At 40.7% G+C, this 18,134-nt stretch overlaps 1 protein-coding gene across 1 annotated transcript; it reads left to right on the top strand.

The window, feature by feature from the left end:
• Positions 1-937: 937 nt before the first annotated feature.
• Positions 938-17,786, top strand: LOC117534668 (aconitate hydratase, mitochondrial-like). The gene is made up of 18 exons (XM_034198900.1): positions 938-1,027; positions 3,477-3,619; positions 4,158-4,416; positions 4,908-5,000; positions 5,180-5,338; positions 5,902-6,052; positions 6,547-6,651; positions 6,740-6,831; positions 8,788-8,893; positions 9,526-9,683; positions 9,786-9,859; positions 10,172-10,283; positions 10,677-10,859; positions 11,744-11,839; positions 12,140-12,331; positions 13,638-13,770; positions 14,311-14,432; positions 14,998-17,786. Exons 1-18 carry the CDS (start codon positions 992-994, stop codon positions 15,127-15,129), a joined length of 2,346 nt encoding a protein of 781 aa, XP_034054791.1. The 5' UTR covers positions 938-991; the 3' UTR covers positions 15,130-17,786.
• Positions 17,787-18,134: the final 348 nt, after the last annotated feature.

Here is an 18,134-nt window from a genome sequence, read left to right as displayed (position 1 = left end):
TTCTTTCATGATGTGCAAAGAAAAAGCAACCTCTTAATCCAGATAAGTTACCATGACTCGCGTATGCATGCACGTGCACGGTTGTGGCATGACCACCAAAACAGAAAGATATGATGTGTGCAAATGTATTTAGTTTCCTATCCCTGTGGACATGATTTAAGTGGGGGGGGGGGGGGGGACCTAACCTCCTCTAGGGGGGTAACATCCTAGGGGGGACCTATCTCCAGGGGGGTCCGGGGGCATGCTCTCCCGGGAAGATTTTTTTTTAAATGTTGAAGTTAAAACCATCAATCTGGTGCACTTTGAGAGCAACATTAGGATGGATACATCGCTCAACATCTATATGAAACAGGCCTGTAAGCAGATTTATTTTTCTTTATGGATATTTTACAAATCACTCCCCTTTCAAACTATATTCTTGTTTATTAATAACAACTGTTTTTACTGTCATATAGTATTTTATACCTGTTTACTTTATTATCTTGTTTTTTGATAACTATAATGATCATATAAAGATGTGCCTTTACCTCACTGGTTGGAGAAAAAGCTTCTTATATTCGTTAGCATAGCTAGCTAACCAGATGCTAATAACAACAAGGTTATTGACAGTATGATCAGTATGACAGATGAACAGATCGAACACTTAAAATGTAAGTGTTAATTACTGTGCATTGTCCCTGCCAAATAAATGATTAAATAAAATAAATACACATTTTCAGAATAAATTGTCATGTGTTATTCCTCTTACTTTTTTGTATATTTCTATTTATTTTTTATGTATTCTATTTATAATATTTTACATTTTATATATTTGCCCCTTGTTTGACAATCTTCCTATTATATTCATGTATGCACCATATTACACCCAAGCAAATTCCTTGTATGTGTCATGGATGTATAATAAGAACAATAAGAGGTATGTGTACACTTACTTGGGCACTAAGCCAGTTACGTCACATGAGGGCGACACACATCTTTGTCAGTGAACAAAATGGCGTCTTACTGTTTGACTGTCACCAGACTGCGGGTAAGAAAACGTTATTTTATCTTTTACAGACTCTCCAACCGCCTTGTTTTCGAGTACATACATGACAACAGAAATGTGTTTCTGTATAGTCATATTTTTTTCTCTTAAGTTTGACGGTTAACGGGTAAAGTGCGCAGACAGCGACCGTTACTCAGGTCACCGTGTCCTCGTGTGACTCATGGAAGCGTCGCCTTGTAACGGCTAAAAAACACCCAGAGTTTACAATAACAAACATTAAATCGTGTTTTTTATACTATCAGTATGTAGTTAAATCAATATCAGCTGGATGTTGTGTGGAAACGGTCTCGGATGGCCTGATATTTGCAAGGTGATCACAAGGTTACAGAGTTTTCTTAATGCGCACTTCATTACAGCTCCTCCTGACAGCTGGGAGTGATGCCCTGCACTGTGTTTCTGATGTTTTGTTAGGAAATGGAGGAAATAAGATTGTATATATTCATTTTAAATAGCACAGGGCCTTCAGTACGTAGCTGTATACATTAGAATGTAAACACAAGTAAGTATGCTTCTTATAAAGTCACCTACTCGGTCATATATTGTTGTACTCAGTGGTGAATGATTCGTTTTTTTTTCTCATTTGCAGAATAGTTACAACATCGTTTTTGCAATGTGAATCTCATCTAAAAGTGCAACACACATAAAAGAAATAAGGAAGTGAAATGCTGCTATAAAACAATGCATGTACCTATATTTAGTGCTTTGTCTGCTAGGTAAGGGCTTGCTTTGCTTGGTGATTCATCATTTTATTATCTCATTATTTGTATTTAAATGTCAGACTGTACGTCCAAATAATGTGCTCCCACAATAATGTCATCCCACCTATAAACAATCACATATGACCTCATCCATTATTCGTATCAGATAACATCCAAGGAAAAACTACAGGGTTAATATGAACAAAAAAAACCTGTTATATTACAGACAGAAATGGAGCTTTATTTAGACTGAAGAAAAACATGGCTGTCAGTGTAGTGTGCTTGAGTTGTATACGTTTGAGATTTGTCATTACTTGTTGTCTAGTTTATGAGATGGTACCTTAGTTAGATAGATAGCATTGCATTGAGTGGACATATAAAAAGCCCACTAATAAAAGTCAACATTTTCCAGAGCTAGGGGAATGGCCCTCTGAGGATTTTCTCCACTGCTCCTGGTTTATTTCCACTGATTTTCTTTGTTGTTGTTAATAGTGCTCCTCTGATTGACTCTGCCTGTGACTCTAGTGTTCACACATCCACAGGGTCCTGTATCAGACTGTCAGTACCAGCCTAGCGGGAGGCTAACCACTGAAATATGAGCTGTGTGAACTTTCACCCAGTTTCCTCTGAGCACAGTGTCTTTCCCCTGCATATCAACACAGAACATAGCATCCCTCTTGTGTAGACTAAGGTCACTCATTGGCAAGACAGATTTAAATATGATCCTGTAATATAGCTTGATATAGCCGAGTTTCCCACTGTTGCAAATGACAGCCAAAAACTTGATTCAGTCACAGTGTCTTCATTTCTTCCAGAATCTTGATGCAGGACTATATCTAGTGTGTTTTGCTCCATAATAAAGCTTGCAATGCACAATTAAAGGGCATTAAGTTATTAAAATGCTTTTGACAGTGTCCACAGATTCTGATTTTGTTTAAGAAAGTAGAGATTCATACCCTATTTTGACAACTTTAAAAAAAGATTCCCAGCATGAACATATGCTGACATTAAAATGAATTCATCATCAGCAAAAATAAAATGTAAATGAGGCTAGAACCTCATTTGTACAAGGATTTTTTTTTTTTAATGACCGTCTTTTATTCATGTGGAAAAACCATATGTCCAAAAGGGTTCTTGTTTTGTTTTTTTACCAGTAGGGCACCTTTGTCCACTGGAGTACAATTGGAAAAGATTAACAAATGACCAATAACCTCCAGTAATGAGTTGCTCAGGAAATTCAGAGTTGTCTTTCTATCATAATGTCAATGTTTAACCAAGCTGGCCGAGCCGTTTGTGACCAAAATAGAGGATTCTTTGTCTGTGTTTTTACTCACTACACATTGTATTTCCTATTGGTGCTCTTGCAAGATTATGTTTTAACCATCCTCACATATGGTCCCATTCTTCCACTCTTTATTGCGTCTATAACTCAAATATTTATAGGGACTTGGCAACTGGAAGGTCACCAGTTCAAGTCCCGGAAAGACCAAGTGCTACGAGGTGTCCCTGAGCAAGGCACCGTTCCCTACACTGCTCCCCGGGCGCCGTACATAATGGCAGCACACTGCTCCTAACACTAGGATGGGTCAAACGCAGAGGAACCGTTTCGTTACATAGTACCTGTACTACGTCATGACAATAAGTTGAATCTTCTTCTTCATTTATGTGTTATTCTTTACAGTAAAACTTTGTTTGCAATTTCTCAAACCGGTCCTTTGTTCCCTCTGCTCTAGCTGGTCCTCGGAAGCGGGGCGAGGCGTTTTCATGTCTGCTCGGCCTTCAACGCCAAGGCCAAGGTGGCCATGAGCCGCTTTGAGCCCAACAGCACCGTGAACTATGGGAAGATGCACGAGAACATCAACATCGTGCGCCAAAGGTCAGAACTACACAGAGTGCCTGATGAGTACAGTTTGGCTCATGAGGAATGGCGGGTGTTTATGGCAGCTGCACGGTTCATCTTGTGACATTTACAGTGTTTACTAGTGAGGGCCCACAGAGCTAACTTTGGATGTCTTGGTGTTCCCGCCTACTGAGGTCACCACATGCTGTACGTTTTTTTGTTTGCCTACCTGGTAGTTAGCATCGTAATCGTAAAGATCTCCCTAAAAAGCTAACGATATAAACAAGCTACATTATGGTCACCACCGTTAAGCTAAAGGCGTGTTTGGCGTGATGATGTTTTGTAGTCTCATTTAGACACTTGTTGGCAACCGCCATTTTAAGGCCCATAGAAGCTTAAGACTCACCATGGGGATATTTACTGATCTTTTCTATGTAGTCGAACAAAACGTGAAAACCTCTCCAGCTTCTATCAACGACACAGCTTTATTTGGTTTAGTTTTTCTAGCCATATTGATGACATTTGTAGTCTCTGAGGCTATAAACACTCCTCGTCTCTTAATCCCCTCCTCCAGGCTCGGCCGTCCTCTCACTCTGTCGGAGAAGATCGTGTACGGTCACCTGGACGACCCGGAGGGGCAGGATATCGCCCGCGGCAGCACCTACCTGCGCTTGCGCCCCGACCGCGTGGCCATGCAGGACGCCACGGCTCAGATGGCCATGCTGCAGTTCATCAGCAGCGGTCTGCCCAGGGTGGCCGTGCCCTCCACCATCCACTGCGATCATCTGATCGAGGCTCAGATCGGAGGGGTGGAGGACCTGCAGAGGGCCAAGGTGAGGACAGAAAGAGACATATAGATGGAGATTATATGTATATATTGTAGTACATTATATTGCATTATAGTTCATTCATAGTATAGTCATTGGTTGAAAATTGCAAATTCAGGAAATTGATGGAACATTTTGAAATGTGTTGAGATGCATTTGATTGTAAAGCAAAAAATGAATATACCTACATTATATATTTATCTTGAGTTGTGTTCTCACATTATTCTAAATTAAATTGAGCCAAATAATGTTAGTCAAGGTAACATTTGGTCATCTTAATAGCAGTGTATTCCCTTTGTCCATCTGTCAGCATTGTCGTTTTCTGCCCGAAGCTGTCATAAAAAATAGTTTTTATTCAATTTAAGCTGCCTGCTTGATCAAATAACTGTTACATTTTAGGATTTAATGCAGCATCCAAGTTTATTATGTGCGGTAACATCAAGCATACTCATGTACCTTATATGAAAATAACTCCTCACCAATAATTCTGAACACAGGAAGTAAACGAGGAGGTGTACAACTTCCTTGCTTCTGCTGGAGCCAAATACGGAGTCGGCTTCTGGAAACCCGGATCAGGAATCATCCATCAGGTGCAGTACACTGATTTATAATAACGTTTTAAATGTCTTTTACATTGAAAAATAATGTATTTGTCCATCCAGAAAAGGACATTCCAAAGAAGTCAATTTAAAAACAGTAATCTGTGGAGAATTTCATCCCAAGATAAAACTGTGTGACTGACTCGTGTCTCGTCCCTTTCCTTGGACAGATCATCCTGGAGAACTATGCGTACCCTGGAGTGATGCTGATTGGCACAGACTCCCACACTCCCAATGGCGGTGGCCTCGGCTCCATCTGCATCGGAGTGGGTGGAGCGGACGCTGTGGACGTCATGGCAGGAATCCCCTGGGAGCTCAAGTGTCCCAATGTGAGTTTTTGACATCTTGTTAATTATTTAATTTTTTTTATAAATACTCTTTATTGAGTTTAACGCAACATACAGAACAATGCACAACACCCCCCCCCACAGACAGCCACACAGCACATCCTCAATTTGACAACAATTGAATAATAATAATAATCCTCATTTACATAATCACTATAATATAGATAGACCACAAAGGATAAATAAAATATGTGTATACATATACATCATGCTGGAATATCAATCTATATGAGGAATATAATTTCAGTCCGTAATATGTGGGTTAGGGTAATCAGTTAACAGAAGCCTCAAGTGTCCCCCCCCACCCCTCCAGAGAAGTAAAGCTTTCAGGTCAGTACGCAAATAATCCAGAAAAGGTGATCAGATTCTCATAAATAGCCCGTCATTCCCTCTTGAGGTAGCAAGCAGTCTCTCATGGGGGAGAGTGTTCAAAATCTCCCTATAATTATTTGTATTTAATTAGCACTCTCAACCCTGTTTTCAGTCACTGAAGTCTGTTTTGTTTTTTTCTATTTGTTTAAACCTGTGCGTATTTTCCCCTTCAGGTGATTGGAGTGAAGCTGACGGGAAGTTTGTCTGGATGGACTTCACCGAAGGACGTGATCCTGAAGGTGGCCGGCATCCTGACTGTGAAGGGCGGCACCGGAGCCATCGTGGAGTATCACGGGCCTGGAGTGGACTCCATCTCCTGCACAGGTCAACATCACATTCATTACAAGTACTAACACAACACTGGTGAAGGAAAATAATAGGGAGAACAGTGACCGCTTCAACGACTAGGCCTGGCACAATCACTACTTTCATTAGACGATACATTTTCCCAGAAATAATTCCGATCAATGACCTAAGTATCGTTTAAGGTATTTAATAATTCATGATTTTTTTCTTTTTGTCAGAGCCTGTTGTTTATTGATTTCTGCCGGGGTGTAAATGTTCATTCTGTCTTCATGTTGGCTAAAATGTTAGTGACAATATTTCTAAACAAACATGCATGTAAACCCAAGAGGCAATATACATTTCAGCAAAAACGGTGAAAAATATATCTTGTGTGATATATTTGATTAACTTAACTATCAACACAGGCGTATCGACTAACATTCACCCATTCCTTGCTGGAATAAAAGATTAGTTTCTTCAACTTTAGTGTAGTTTATTTTACTCATAGGCTAAAATAACACTGTTTTTTACAGGAATGGCCACAATCTGTAACATGGGCGCTGAGATCGGAGCCACTACGTCCGTTTTCCCCTACAACCACCGCATGAAGACGTACATGGAGAAAACCGGCCGTGGAGGTCAGTCTCTTGCCGTCAGTCTCAGTTTAGTATTTATGAAAGGTGTTTTACCAACAGCTTCCTCTCCTCCTTCTTCATTCCCTCTCAGAGATCGCTGTGTTGGCCGATCAGTTCAAAGAAGACTTGGTTCCAGATAACGGCTGTGAATACGATCAGGTCATTGAGATCAACCTGAGCGAGGTGAGTCTTAACATTTACATGAATCATGTAATGTAAGACGTTTTTATAGGTATGTCCCAAATCCAGACTATCTACAGCAGGGCTATTCAATTAGTTTGGAATGGGGCCGGTTGATGAAAATGATCCAAAGCAAGGGGCCGGGAGAAAGATGGCTTAAAATATGAGCAATCATATTAAGAGCTTCGATACAGTAAATACTACAACAGCATAGTGGAGTGCATATATTGTGTTTAATGAAATCAAACAACATAGCCCCAAGGCCTTTTAGAGATCTAATGGCGCGTTTCCACTGCAGCGGGTAGCTCGCTTTAAGCGTGCCGAGCCGTGCGGGGCCCGTTTTTGGTTGCGTTTCCACTTGGCCTAGTTTTGGCCCGGGGCTTTTCACCTTTTTTCTGGCCCGACTAAATCGTGGTTCTTGGGCCAGGAACAACCAGGCTGAGTCGGGCTGAGTATGCTAAACTAGAGAGAATCGCTGGCAAGGGGGCTACAACTACAACAAGATTAACATATTTGACCGTGATTTAATTGTATTACACGTTTCAAAATGATGCCGAAGTAACAACATACTGATACCGGTTAGTAAAAACCATGAATTAATGCTTTGACAAGTCTGCAGACAGACGGCAGGCGAAAAACCCTTTTAAAATGCGTGTTTTCTAAATGGAGCTTGGCTAAGCTAACGTTATATATGCTCCGACCGTCCACACTCACAACAACGGCCTACAGACATAAATAAACCAGCGACTGTATTCGCCATGACACAGGCAGTCTGTGGTTTGTACTTGTTTAACTTTTGTCTAGTTTCTGAACAGATATGAGGAGCTGTGAGCTCTGAGTGCTAAGAGCTAACGGCTGTGTTGTTTTTCTGGGGCTCTCATTGAAGATGACGTCACGGCTCCGCCTACACTGCGTTACTATAGTAACTGCCCCAGTTCCTAAACTGTAATGGAAGCGCAGCATTAAAGTGAGCCGGGCCTAATAAGGCCTAACCAAACCGAGCGAGGCCGAGCGAGGCCTGCAGTGGAAACGCGACATAAATGGCAAATTCAGAACTCAGTAGGCCGACATGTGAAGCTAATTCAACAACATCATTTCATTTGATTTCATTTAGGTGAAATGATCTAGTCATTCACGCAGAGATGCAATCAATGACAGTGTGTCACTACAGTAGCTAGTAGGTGGGTTCGAAACCCGAGCCCCTCGAACTTCTCAGGCAATGTCTTCCCCTCTATCTCTCAATGTAACACCCTCTCTGGAATAAAGGCACTATGGCCCAAAAAAAAAAGTAGCTTACTTTTAACATTATACTCAAAGGGCCAGTAAATATCACCCCGGATTTGGCCCGCCAATTGAATAGTCCTGATCTACAGTTAATTAACTGTGTACCAGCTTTAGTTATACAAAGAAATCCAGGTACTTTACGTTTTAATACTGACAGGGAATTACACAATGTGTAAAAAGACATCTGGGATCATTTAGGTTTTGAGAATTTTGCTGCCATGAAATATTATTTTATTTTCGAACAAGAACTTCAACTGCACACAAATAAATTCATTAGCTTAATACATAAATAAATACAATCTACATTAAGAATCACTGACCTACAAAACCTTGCATACACTATGTTGTAAGTCAAAGTTATTCCAAGGAGACTTCAAGTGTCCATTAAAAAATAAACTATCTCCTCCAAACAGTTGAAAATGTCAAAAATAAATCTCAGATCATTTCAGTTTTGAGGATTTTCCTGCTATGAAATGTTATTTTATGTTAGGACAAGATTGTCAACATAGAACTGCATTAAAATAAATAAACTAGTTTTAATAAATGACCCGAAGCTGGGCAGTAAAACAAAAATCTACACTAAGAATCACTGACCTACGAAACCTTGCATATGTTGTAAGTCAAAGGAGGCTTCAAGTGTTGTCCATTAAAAAAATACTCTCTCTCCTCCAACAGTTGAAGCCCCACATCAACGGGCCCTTCACCCCCGACCTGGCCCACCCTGTGTCTGAAATCGGGGCCACGGCTAAGAAGAGCGGCTGGCCCCTGGAGGTGAAAGTCGGTCAGTATCTGTGACGTTAGCTGTATTCTCTTACAGGGTTTGAAATGCTTTGTCTAGTGAAAGTTGATATTTCTTTCTTTGTTCCGATGAGCTGTGCTATTGACCGGATCTCACATTACAGCCTGTCACGAGGCCTTTCAGGGAGGAATTAGTAAAGCGTGCAATACAAGTCCAGTCATTGAAAGACTAAATAGGACATTACTAAGATAATAAATGAGCCTTTTGTGTTCTCCTTTTCCACAATTTTCTCTCGTTTCATATGCAGAATAATGTGAAAACCTCCAATCTTTTTCAAACCTATTTCAGAGCTAATTGGCGCCTGGCGCGGGGAGGAGGTGCTGCCGTCGTACTGACATTTATTGTTTATTATTGACATTTTTGTTTTAGCTGACTGGTTTTCTATGTATTTATTTGTTTGTCTGTTTTTGTCTTCTGTCTGGGTGGGATTTAGTTTGCCCTGGTGTTAAGCAGCATTTACATTGTTACCTATTGTTCTATAAAGTGTAGATTTGTTTACCTACTTTTGATACATGCTCTGATAGAATAACTGTATGCTGTTGAAAAAACCCGATAAACAAAGTCCATTGCGCCTCCTTGTTCTGATTTCTCCTCTCTCATCTTATCTCCTGCAGGTCTGATCGGCAGCTGCACCAACTCCAGCTACGAGGACATGGGCAGGGCGGCTTCTCTGGCCAAACAGGCTCTGGATAAAGGTCTGAAGTGCAAAGCCCAGTTCACCGTCACCCCCGGCTCCGAGCAGATCCGCGCCACCATCGAGAGAGACGGATATGTGAGTCACAATCCCACTAACATTTAGTGACCCATACTATGCAGGCATTTTCTTTCAGCACAAGGAAAGGATTTACTCTAATTCAGAATGTCCCTCTTCCAGTCTAAGATCCTGCGTGATGTTGGTGGTGTTGTCCTCGCTAATGCTTGTGGACCCTGCATCGGTCAGTGGGACAGGTACGCACCTCCATTATAAATTCACAGATTACATTTTGTAGAAGTGTTCCCCACATAATGATTTTTGACTACTTCAGTTTCCAGTGAAATCATCCAAATGTTGTTTGTTCCCACACTTCTGTATCACTGCATGTCATGAACTCTGTATCTACTATGAGCCAGCAGTAGAGATTTAATATGTCAGTCTTGTGAACTGATTTTAAACGGGTTGCTCGCAAAAAATATACAAAGTAAAGTATGAATATCAAATAAAAGCAATGTATGTTAACCACAACGCCTCCGACTAACATGCTCTGTGTTTTGACTCTTTAGGAAGGATGTGAAGAAGGGAGAGAAGAATACTATCGTCACGTCCTACAACAGGAACTTCACCGCCAGGAATGATGCTAACCCGGCTACTCATGCTTTCGTCACCTCTCCTGAGGTAAGACGTACTGCATGAAGAAAGACTCAGAAGTTCATAATTACATTAAAATCAATAGACAGACTTACAGTAGCTCGTGAATATAGTAGGTAGGTAGCTAAGGTACGGTACGTGTATTTATATAGCACATTTTCAGACACAGAGGCAATTCAAAGTGCTTTACATCGTCATTAACACTTAACAAGAAGACAACAAAGGAACACAATAATTAAACATCATAAAAACCATGCATACAAGAGATAGTTTAAAAACAACATTGTAAATACGTTAGGTGCTAAAACAAGCTAAAAGGCTTCTGGGTAAGCAGCTGTAAAAAGTAGTGTTTTTAGTGTGTGTGTGTGTGTGTGTGTGTGACTGACTCACCCTAAATGCTTATTATGTAATTGAATATAGATCGTCACAGCCATGGCCATCGCTGGGACCCTCGACTTCAACCCAGAGACCGACTATCTGACCGCCGCTAACGGAGAGAAGTTCATGCTGGAGCCCCCCACCGGTGACGAGCTCCCCTCCAAAGACTTCGACCCGGGCCAGGACACCTACCAGCACCCCCCCGCCGACGGCGCCGCACTGACGGTGATTTTTCTCTCCAAAGACACTGTATTTTATCATGACCATCCAGAAAGCAGCACGGCCATTTTAGAGTGATTTGAGCGTCTTCCGTCATAAACCCAGAAGAGCTTGAAGCAGTACATTTGGATCTTTAAAGCTAAAACAAATTGAACTGCAACTGAGGCACCAGGTAGCTAATCTTACGCAGGAGGAAAGTCATTATCCGGGCAATCATTTAGTTTAGAGTTTGTTTTCCTTGGGTGTCAATGACCCAGCATGCAAAGAACAATGGCTTTACAACAACATCCTCTTTTTTTTCTCTCCTGTGTTTAAAAACCATCTGCCTTTCTGGTGTCTGATCATTCATCCACCTGCATCCAATGATTACCCAAATCAACTGGTGCCTTCAAAACAAAAGCATAAACAACTGCTAAAATAAACTTAAATAAGGACACTAAATGATAATCTAATTACTACAAAGAAATACAGCAAGAAAATAAATGTGGGCTAAATGTTACAAACCAAGTTGTCTGCACCTCTGGCCTTTGAAAATATTCTTGGACATTTACAAAATGGAGGGGATAACATCATCTGTCAATCACAAACTGGAACTATTTGTGTCACGATGGAGAAAGTGGACTGATGTCGTAAAACCTCATAGGCCAGATTTTATTTTTACAAACGTATGATTTTACTGTGAAGTCCTGATCGCTCCCTAATGTTCGTATTGTTCGTACTTTTTACTGTTTTTATTTTATCTTTGTGTAAAAAAAGAAAAAAGGCAGTTCGGACAGACAAACGTCTTGAAGAAAACACCATAAACGTTTTCTGCCAAATGTCAATAAAAGAAAACAAATATATATTTTTGGAAGAGCCTTCATGTCTAACAGTGATCTTGGCGTGTTCAGGTGATCGTGAGCCCCTCCAGTAACCGCCTGCAGCTGCTGGAGCCCTTCGACAGGTGGCACGGAAAAGACATGGAGGAAATGAGGGTCCTCATCAAGGTGAGCAGCGAAGAAAAGAGAAACTCCACAGAACTATATAAGTACTGGTGTGTGATGTGAATAAACATTGTTTAATTTGTACGTCTTTTCTGATCCTCTATACCTCTATATGTTATTTGGTATATATTGATTGTTGTGCTTTTATTTATGTCTTAATGTGTGCATATTTATAAATGTGTCTGTTGATTGTGTGACAGAGGATAATACATATTTGTATTCTGGATTGTGGGAAATGGTATTTTCGATCTGTGTGTCTGTACACACAAACTGAAAGATTGACAATAACTTCTGTCCCTCTAGGTGAAGGGAAAGTGCACCACGGACCACATCAGTGCCGCCGGGCCCTGGCTGAAGTTCCGCGGCCATCTGGACAACATCTCCAACAACATGCTGATCGGAGCCGTCAACATCGACAACGAGGCCATCAACAAGGTGAAGAACCTGCTGACGGGAGAGTTCGGAGGAGTGCCCGACGTGGCCCGCCACTACAAGGTGAGTCTGGACTCTTGTCTACTGTTGATATGTTTTACCTTTAAACTTTAATAATAGATTACATTCGTGTAGCGCCTTTCAAGGGACCCAAGGCCGCTTTACATGGTGAACAAACAAACAAACAAAAGGGGCAAATAATAAAGTACAAATTTAATAAGTAGGAGTGGAAGCAGGGGGACTGTGATGGGTTAGGTCACATGTGTCAAACTCAAGGCCCGGGGGCCAAATCCGGCCCTTGGTGGATTCAATTTCGGCCCGCAGGATAATTTCTAATTCCTATTAGATCTGGCCCGCCGGTATATTGCACGCACACCTTCACTCCATCCTGAGGGTCTCCTCCGCTCAGAGCCTGAGCCCAAACATTGATGACCTTGCACCCAAGATGAGATAGCCAAGTATCTGAACTAGCTTCACAGAGCAGCACACTGAGTTTAATGGATGTTTCCTTCTGCACTTTCTCTCTCACGACAACAGGGCATGTTTGGTTTTCTCTTTGAGGGAAATAGTTTTGTTGAAGCTGTTGTTGGCCTGTGGAAAAATGTAATCCTAAGAAATGACTCTGGAAAAGCTGCAGATAGAGCCATAAGAAATGAATGCAACTGATTATTTAATGTTTAATGTTGTTTTTATAGGCAATCATTTAAGCTTTGTTAGTTCCAGGTTTAATATGTGCAACGAGTTCATTTCAATACGTTCTGCAATAAACATTGAACCAGTCCGGCCCTCGACTAGCACCCATCTTTTTATTTTGGCCCACTGTGTATTTGAGTTTGACCCCCCTGCTTTAGAGGTTTACATGTCAATGTTTAAGAGGGTGATTCAAGGTCCTTTTGCCCTAAAGACCGGCATATTCTCCCTCTTATTACAAGGCTACTATTAAATAAATCAACATATTGATTTATCGATCCCGAGTCCCCTTTGTTAACATCTTGAGTGTCCTTTATGCTTAACCCCAAAAATGTCTACCATAGTGAGGTGTATGCTAGTTGCTTTAGATAAAAGTGTAATGCTGGTAATAATTGAACATCTCTTTAACTCGAAATTGGAGAAGAAACGGACAATAACAACCGTTAGAAAGGCACACTTTATTGCATTATTACTGCTTTGTTTTAGTGTACCCGATGAACCCAACTGAAGGTGGATTGTGTAGCATGCTGTATGCTAGTGCTAACAAAGAAAAGCCCCATTCTTATTCGAGTTGCATACCTTCTGAGAAACCGATTTCCCAGTTTCCTCCATGGGACTTCTTTGTCTTCTCTATCCTGGTCCCAACAGCACTTCAACTACTTCCTTTTCTTTGTTAAAGGCCAATGGAGTGAACTGGGTGGTGGTTGGAGACGATAACTACGGAGAGGGATCCAGCAGAGAGCACGCCGCCCTGGAGCCTCGACACCTGGGAGGACGCGCCATCATCGTCAAGAGCTTCGCCAGAATCCACGGTCCGTTTACCGCCACAGATGGAAAACAACATGCCAACATCCATCTGTCTTTATTCCACTTTCACTCGAACCATTCATTTATCTAATCCCTGTCAAAGGGAGGCAGTGTCTCAATGAGTGTTATGGTTTCAGAACAAACTGATGACTATTTACTGGCATGTTTACAGTCTGTGAGAAAAAGGATGTCTCCGAGTAATAACTAGTGTCCATTAGAGCCAGTTTGTTACAGGAGGCTTCATGTTGAAAGCCTGCAATCATTCGTGTGAAAACATTTCATCAGAACCAGAAAGACACAAAAGAAATGCTTTGGCTAAAAACGGATTCCCAACAGCATGAATTCTGTGTGAATAGCGTATTCATGTTGAGAAGCGCTAATCAATAACCACCAGCCACACACACTCGCATGCATTATTCTCCATGATCTTGTGTATCTCTGTAATCGATATTCTCCTGACACACAAGGAGCTCTTCTCTGGTTACCTGACGTCCAGTATGACGCTGTCGGGTTTCATATTTCCATCTTCCCTCTCCTCCTCACAGAGACTAACCTGAAGAAACAGGGCCTTCTTCCTCTGACGTTTGCCGACCCCAAAGACTACGACAAGATCCGCCCCGACGACAAGATCTCAATCACTGGACTGAAGACCTTCGCTCCCGGCAAGGTGAGCAGTCTGACAACGAAATATCGATCCACAGGACAGCTGACCTTCTCTCAAAGGAGACATATTAGCTCGTTATCAGGACCATACATTTAGGTTAATCATTTTGGCTTTTCTACTATAACATGTTCACTTTCTTAATGGTCTAAAAACATTTATTTTATGATTCTTTATTCACGGTCTGTCTCAGTAGCCCCATTCCTACATGTAGCTTATAAACACATGCATTTTGTTCAATATAGTTTTCTTTTTTTATGAGATTTAACCCATTACATTAAAAAAATGTGGCATCAGGAAGGCATATCTAATCTTATCTCATAAAACCTTTACAGCAAAATATAGAAAGATATATATATATATTGTGATATACATTTAATTTCCTCTACACAACCCCTAATTATGGGAAGTGTTAATTGTATTAAAGTGTTTTTGTACTAACGCAGTATTTTTACAGCACCTACACCTACTTTATGATCACAAAGACAGGAAAATGTCCTTTTTTAATGACTGTATCTTTGTGAATAACATGATACATGATTGTTCCCTCCTCTGCCCCCCCCCCCCCCAGCCCGTGACAGCAGTGATCAAACACAGCAACGGCAGCCAGGAGTCGATCACTCTGAACCACACCTTCAACACGAATCAGATCGAGTGGTTCCAGGCCGGCTCCGCCCTCAACAGGATGAAGGAGCTCCAGTAATTGATGAAGAGGACGGGCCAGTAGGGGTCCAATGAGGGGCCTTGGCTGGGGTTAAGAAGGGGAGAAACGTGGGCATAGAGACAATGGATGGTAACCAGACTTTAGTTGGTTTAGGGACAACTGTAGTGATGCTCAATTTAAGAAAACACACACACACGCAAGGTTGCTGTACAGATGAAAGCGCACACACACACGAGCACGTACAGTTCACGCACAGCCAGGATTAATGCTATTGCTTTCCCAGGCGACGGAACCACAGCTTAGATCCTGATACAGGCAGCATCACTCATACTGACAGCACTCCTATAATAATAATAATAATAATAATCGGATATAACTCGCCATTTATTTTCATACTTTAGTGAAAATACAGTCTGTTTGAAGCATTAACATAAAGAACACTGTTACCTTTTGTCTGAAGTATACAAACCTGATCTAGATGCAGAATATTATATATTAAAAAAAGATGTTGGCAGACGAGTTGAAAGCTTCCTGCTTTAAAATCCACTCTAAAATGTAAAGTGTTTGTCTTTCCATCCAAATGGCTCTAAAGTCAAAGTTATTTAAGGCCTATGATTGTACTTTTCCTTTAACATCATCCCTATTTATTATAACATTGCACCAAATGTACGTGAAATCCATTCGTTTTGAATCATTGGTCGTCTTTGTTTGGCTGCTAGCTTCACCCTCATGGACCTGTTGTAGCTGAGAGCCACACTGTAGACAAACTACCAGGCAAAATGATTTACTGTAGAAGCATTATTGATATCCCATGCTGCACTGTTACGGTACAACTACAGCCATCCTCTCTCAGTTTAAAATTCATTTTTCATGCTGCTTTTTATCTTAATCTCACCCAGATTTTGCTCCCTGCTGCTTGTCCAACGCTCGCTTCCTCTTTGCTAAATCTGTCATGTGATAAAACATCCCATTGGGTGAAAACTTAGCGCTGATTTGACTTCTTTCCAGCTGTGTTTTGTCCTTTGTGTGTAGACCTTTCTTTGGTGGTTAACATCAGTCTGTGATCGCTTCCCTCTTTGCTCATCGCTCTCACTTAGGCGTGTCAATGCAGACCAAACCTCAACCTGACACTCGTACTTCTATTGGCTAGCGCTCCAACACATTGTACGTGATAGGCTAAGGGGCGGGACATCTCTAAGCGGTTGACAAATCACAACAGAGCCGGCCAGCGAACCAATCTGAATGTTTTCTCAGGTTGAGGTTTGGTTCTCCATAGCATGAGAGAACCTGCTGTCCTTTTACACAATCTAACGCACAACCTAGTGTCCAGGCGCCTGTACACTAGCACTCTGTAGGGTTAGGAGAGTGGTTTTAGGACTACTTTGCCAAGCTTTTTGTATCCACTGCAAACATTCACATCTTCAGCGCACATCTCTGTTGTGTTAGTAATAATCACGATTAAAATACCAGTTTTCAGACCGTAGAAAACCAAGAAGTCTTGCCTTGATGTTGACACAGTGTGGTTACATATTGTTGAGGTGTTTGCCGCTGGTACGGTTTATGTGGGAGTACCGCTACAGAAAGCCGATACATCTTCACAGTAAAATCACACGATGAATCTTTACAGTTCCTGAGCTAAATCCCTATGTACTAAAAAAAGTTTGGACCCGTGTGTAAATGATGTGATATATAGCTGCACTTTGTACAGGGCATGTACATAAATAATGAAATAGATAAATATATATAAACAAAGAAAGAGTGAGTAACATGCTGTGGGCTGCCTGTCTAAATGAGTTAAATCTAATATGTCATGATGTAGAGTCCCCTCAATAAACTGAATATACATGAATTGAATGGGTTAACAAAACAATTTGCATTGTGGGTAAATTAAAGCACATATATTGGATTGTAGCTGTCGGCTTCAACAGTGATTAGGGACTTTTAGGAAGGGGACTTTGTGTATTTCTCTTGATTTTTTGTTTTGTTCAAATCGTTTTTAGGGAATAAGGTGATTTGAAAGAGCGGACGCCCAACTTTTAAGACGTTTTGGACGTTAATGCCTCCATTTAGGGTTAGCTGTTCATATATTCAACTGGAAATCATACACACTCCTTGACACTGTATTCAGATTTACTGCCAAAGATGCCTAATGACTATGTTGAAGTATCCATGAGTCACCCATTATTATGTGATCTGTGAAATGTCCATTATTTGAATATGTACAGGGAGTTGTTTCCTACAGAATTCACCACGATCAATGTCTTTTTCAAATATCATCTTGCAAAAATATTGATTAATCTGATCATCCTTTGCACATTTAAAACCAGCCGCTTGTGAATCACAGTTTGCTAATGTAACCCTGAGTTTTTAAAAGTGCTACTGTAAAGTGACAAATCAAATGATGTTGTTAAAAAAAAAAGCATGTCTGTGGTGTAATTTTGTACTCGGTCGTCAGGCTTCCTCTGGTGTGTTTGAAATATCCTTCACATCATGCTTCATGTGTTCAGAAACAGCTAAATAAATATGGAATATGAACCGATGTTTTTCCCGTAGTGATGATTACCTCACACTCCGGTTTCAGCATTACATTCTTTGTAAAAGTAGATTGTTCAATCGTCTGCGGTTTTATTGCTTGAGATTAATACTATTAACACAAAATGACTGGTAAATTAATAAAAATGAAATTATGAAGTGAATGTTTTTTTTGAGATATTTTCTTATTGTAAGATATCAGAGAAACGATCATGTGATTGTTAGTGTTACAGTGACGTCCTGATCAAATCGGTACACAGTGTTTACATACTTTCCCTCATTCATAAATCTGATTTTATATACCTTCAAATTCCGATAGATACTCGGTAGTATTTACTGTGAATTGTTGTGTTCACAGAAGTATGTGCGTTGTGCTTTAAAAGTATTAGGCTATTAATTGAATAAGCTTTTAATTCAAGTAATTCAGATCAACAAACAAAAAAATAGCATTTGTTTATTCACTGTTTACCAGAGGTGGTAGAAGTACTCAGATCTTGTTTGAGTAAAGTAGA

This window comes from Gymnodraco acuticeps, unplaced genomic scaffold, assembly GCF_902827175.1.
Source record: "Gymnodraco acuticeps unplaced genomic scaffold, fGymAcu1.1, whole genome shotgun sequence".
Taxonomy (NCBI): domain Eukaryota; kingdom Metazoa; phylum Chordata; class Actinopteri; order Perciformes; family Bathydraconidae; genus Gymnodraco; species Gymnodraco acuticeps.
The sequence above is the reverse complement of the archived record's forward strand: the minus strand, read 5'-3'. Positions and strand labels throughout refer to the sequence as shown.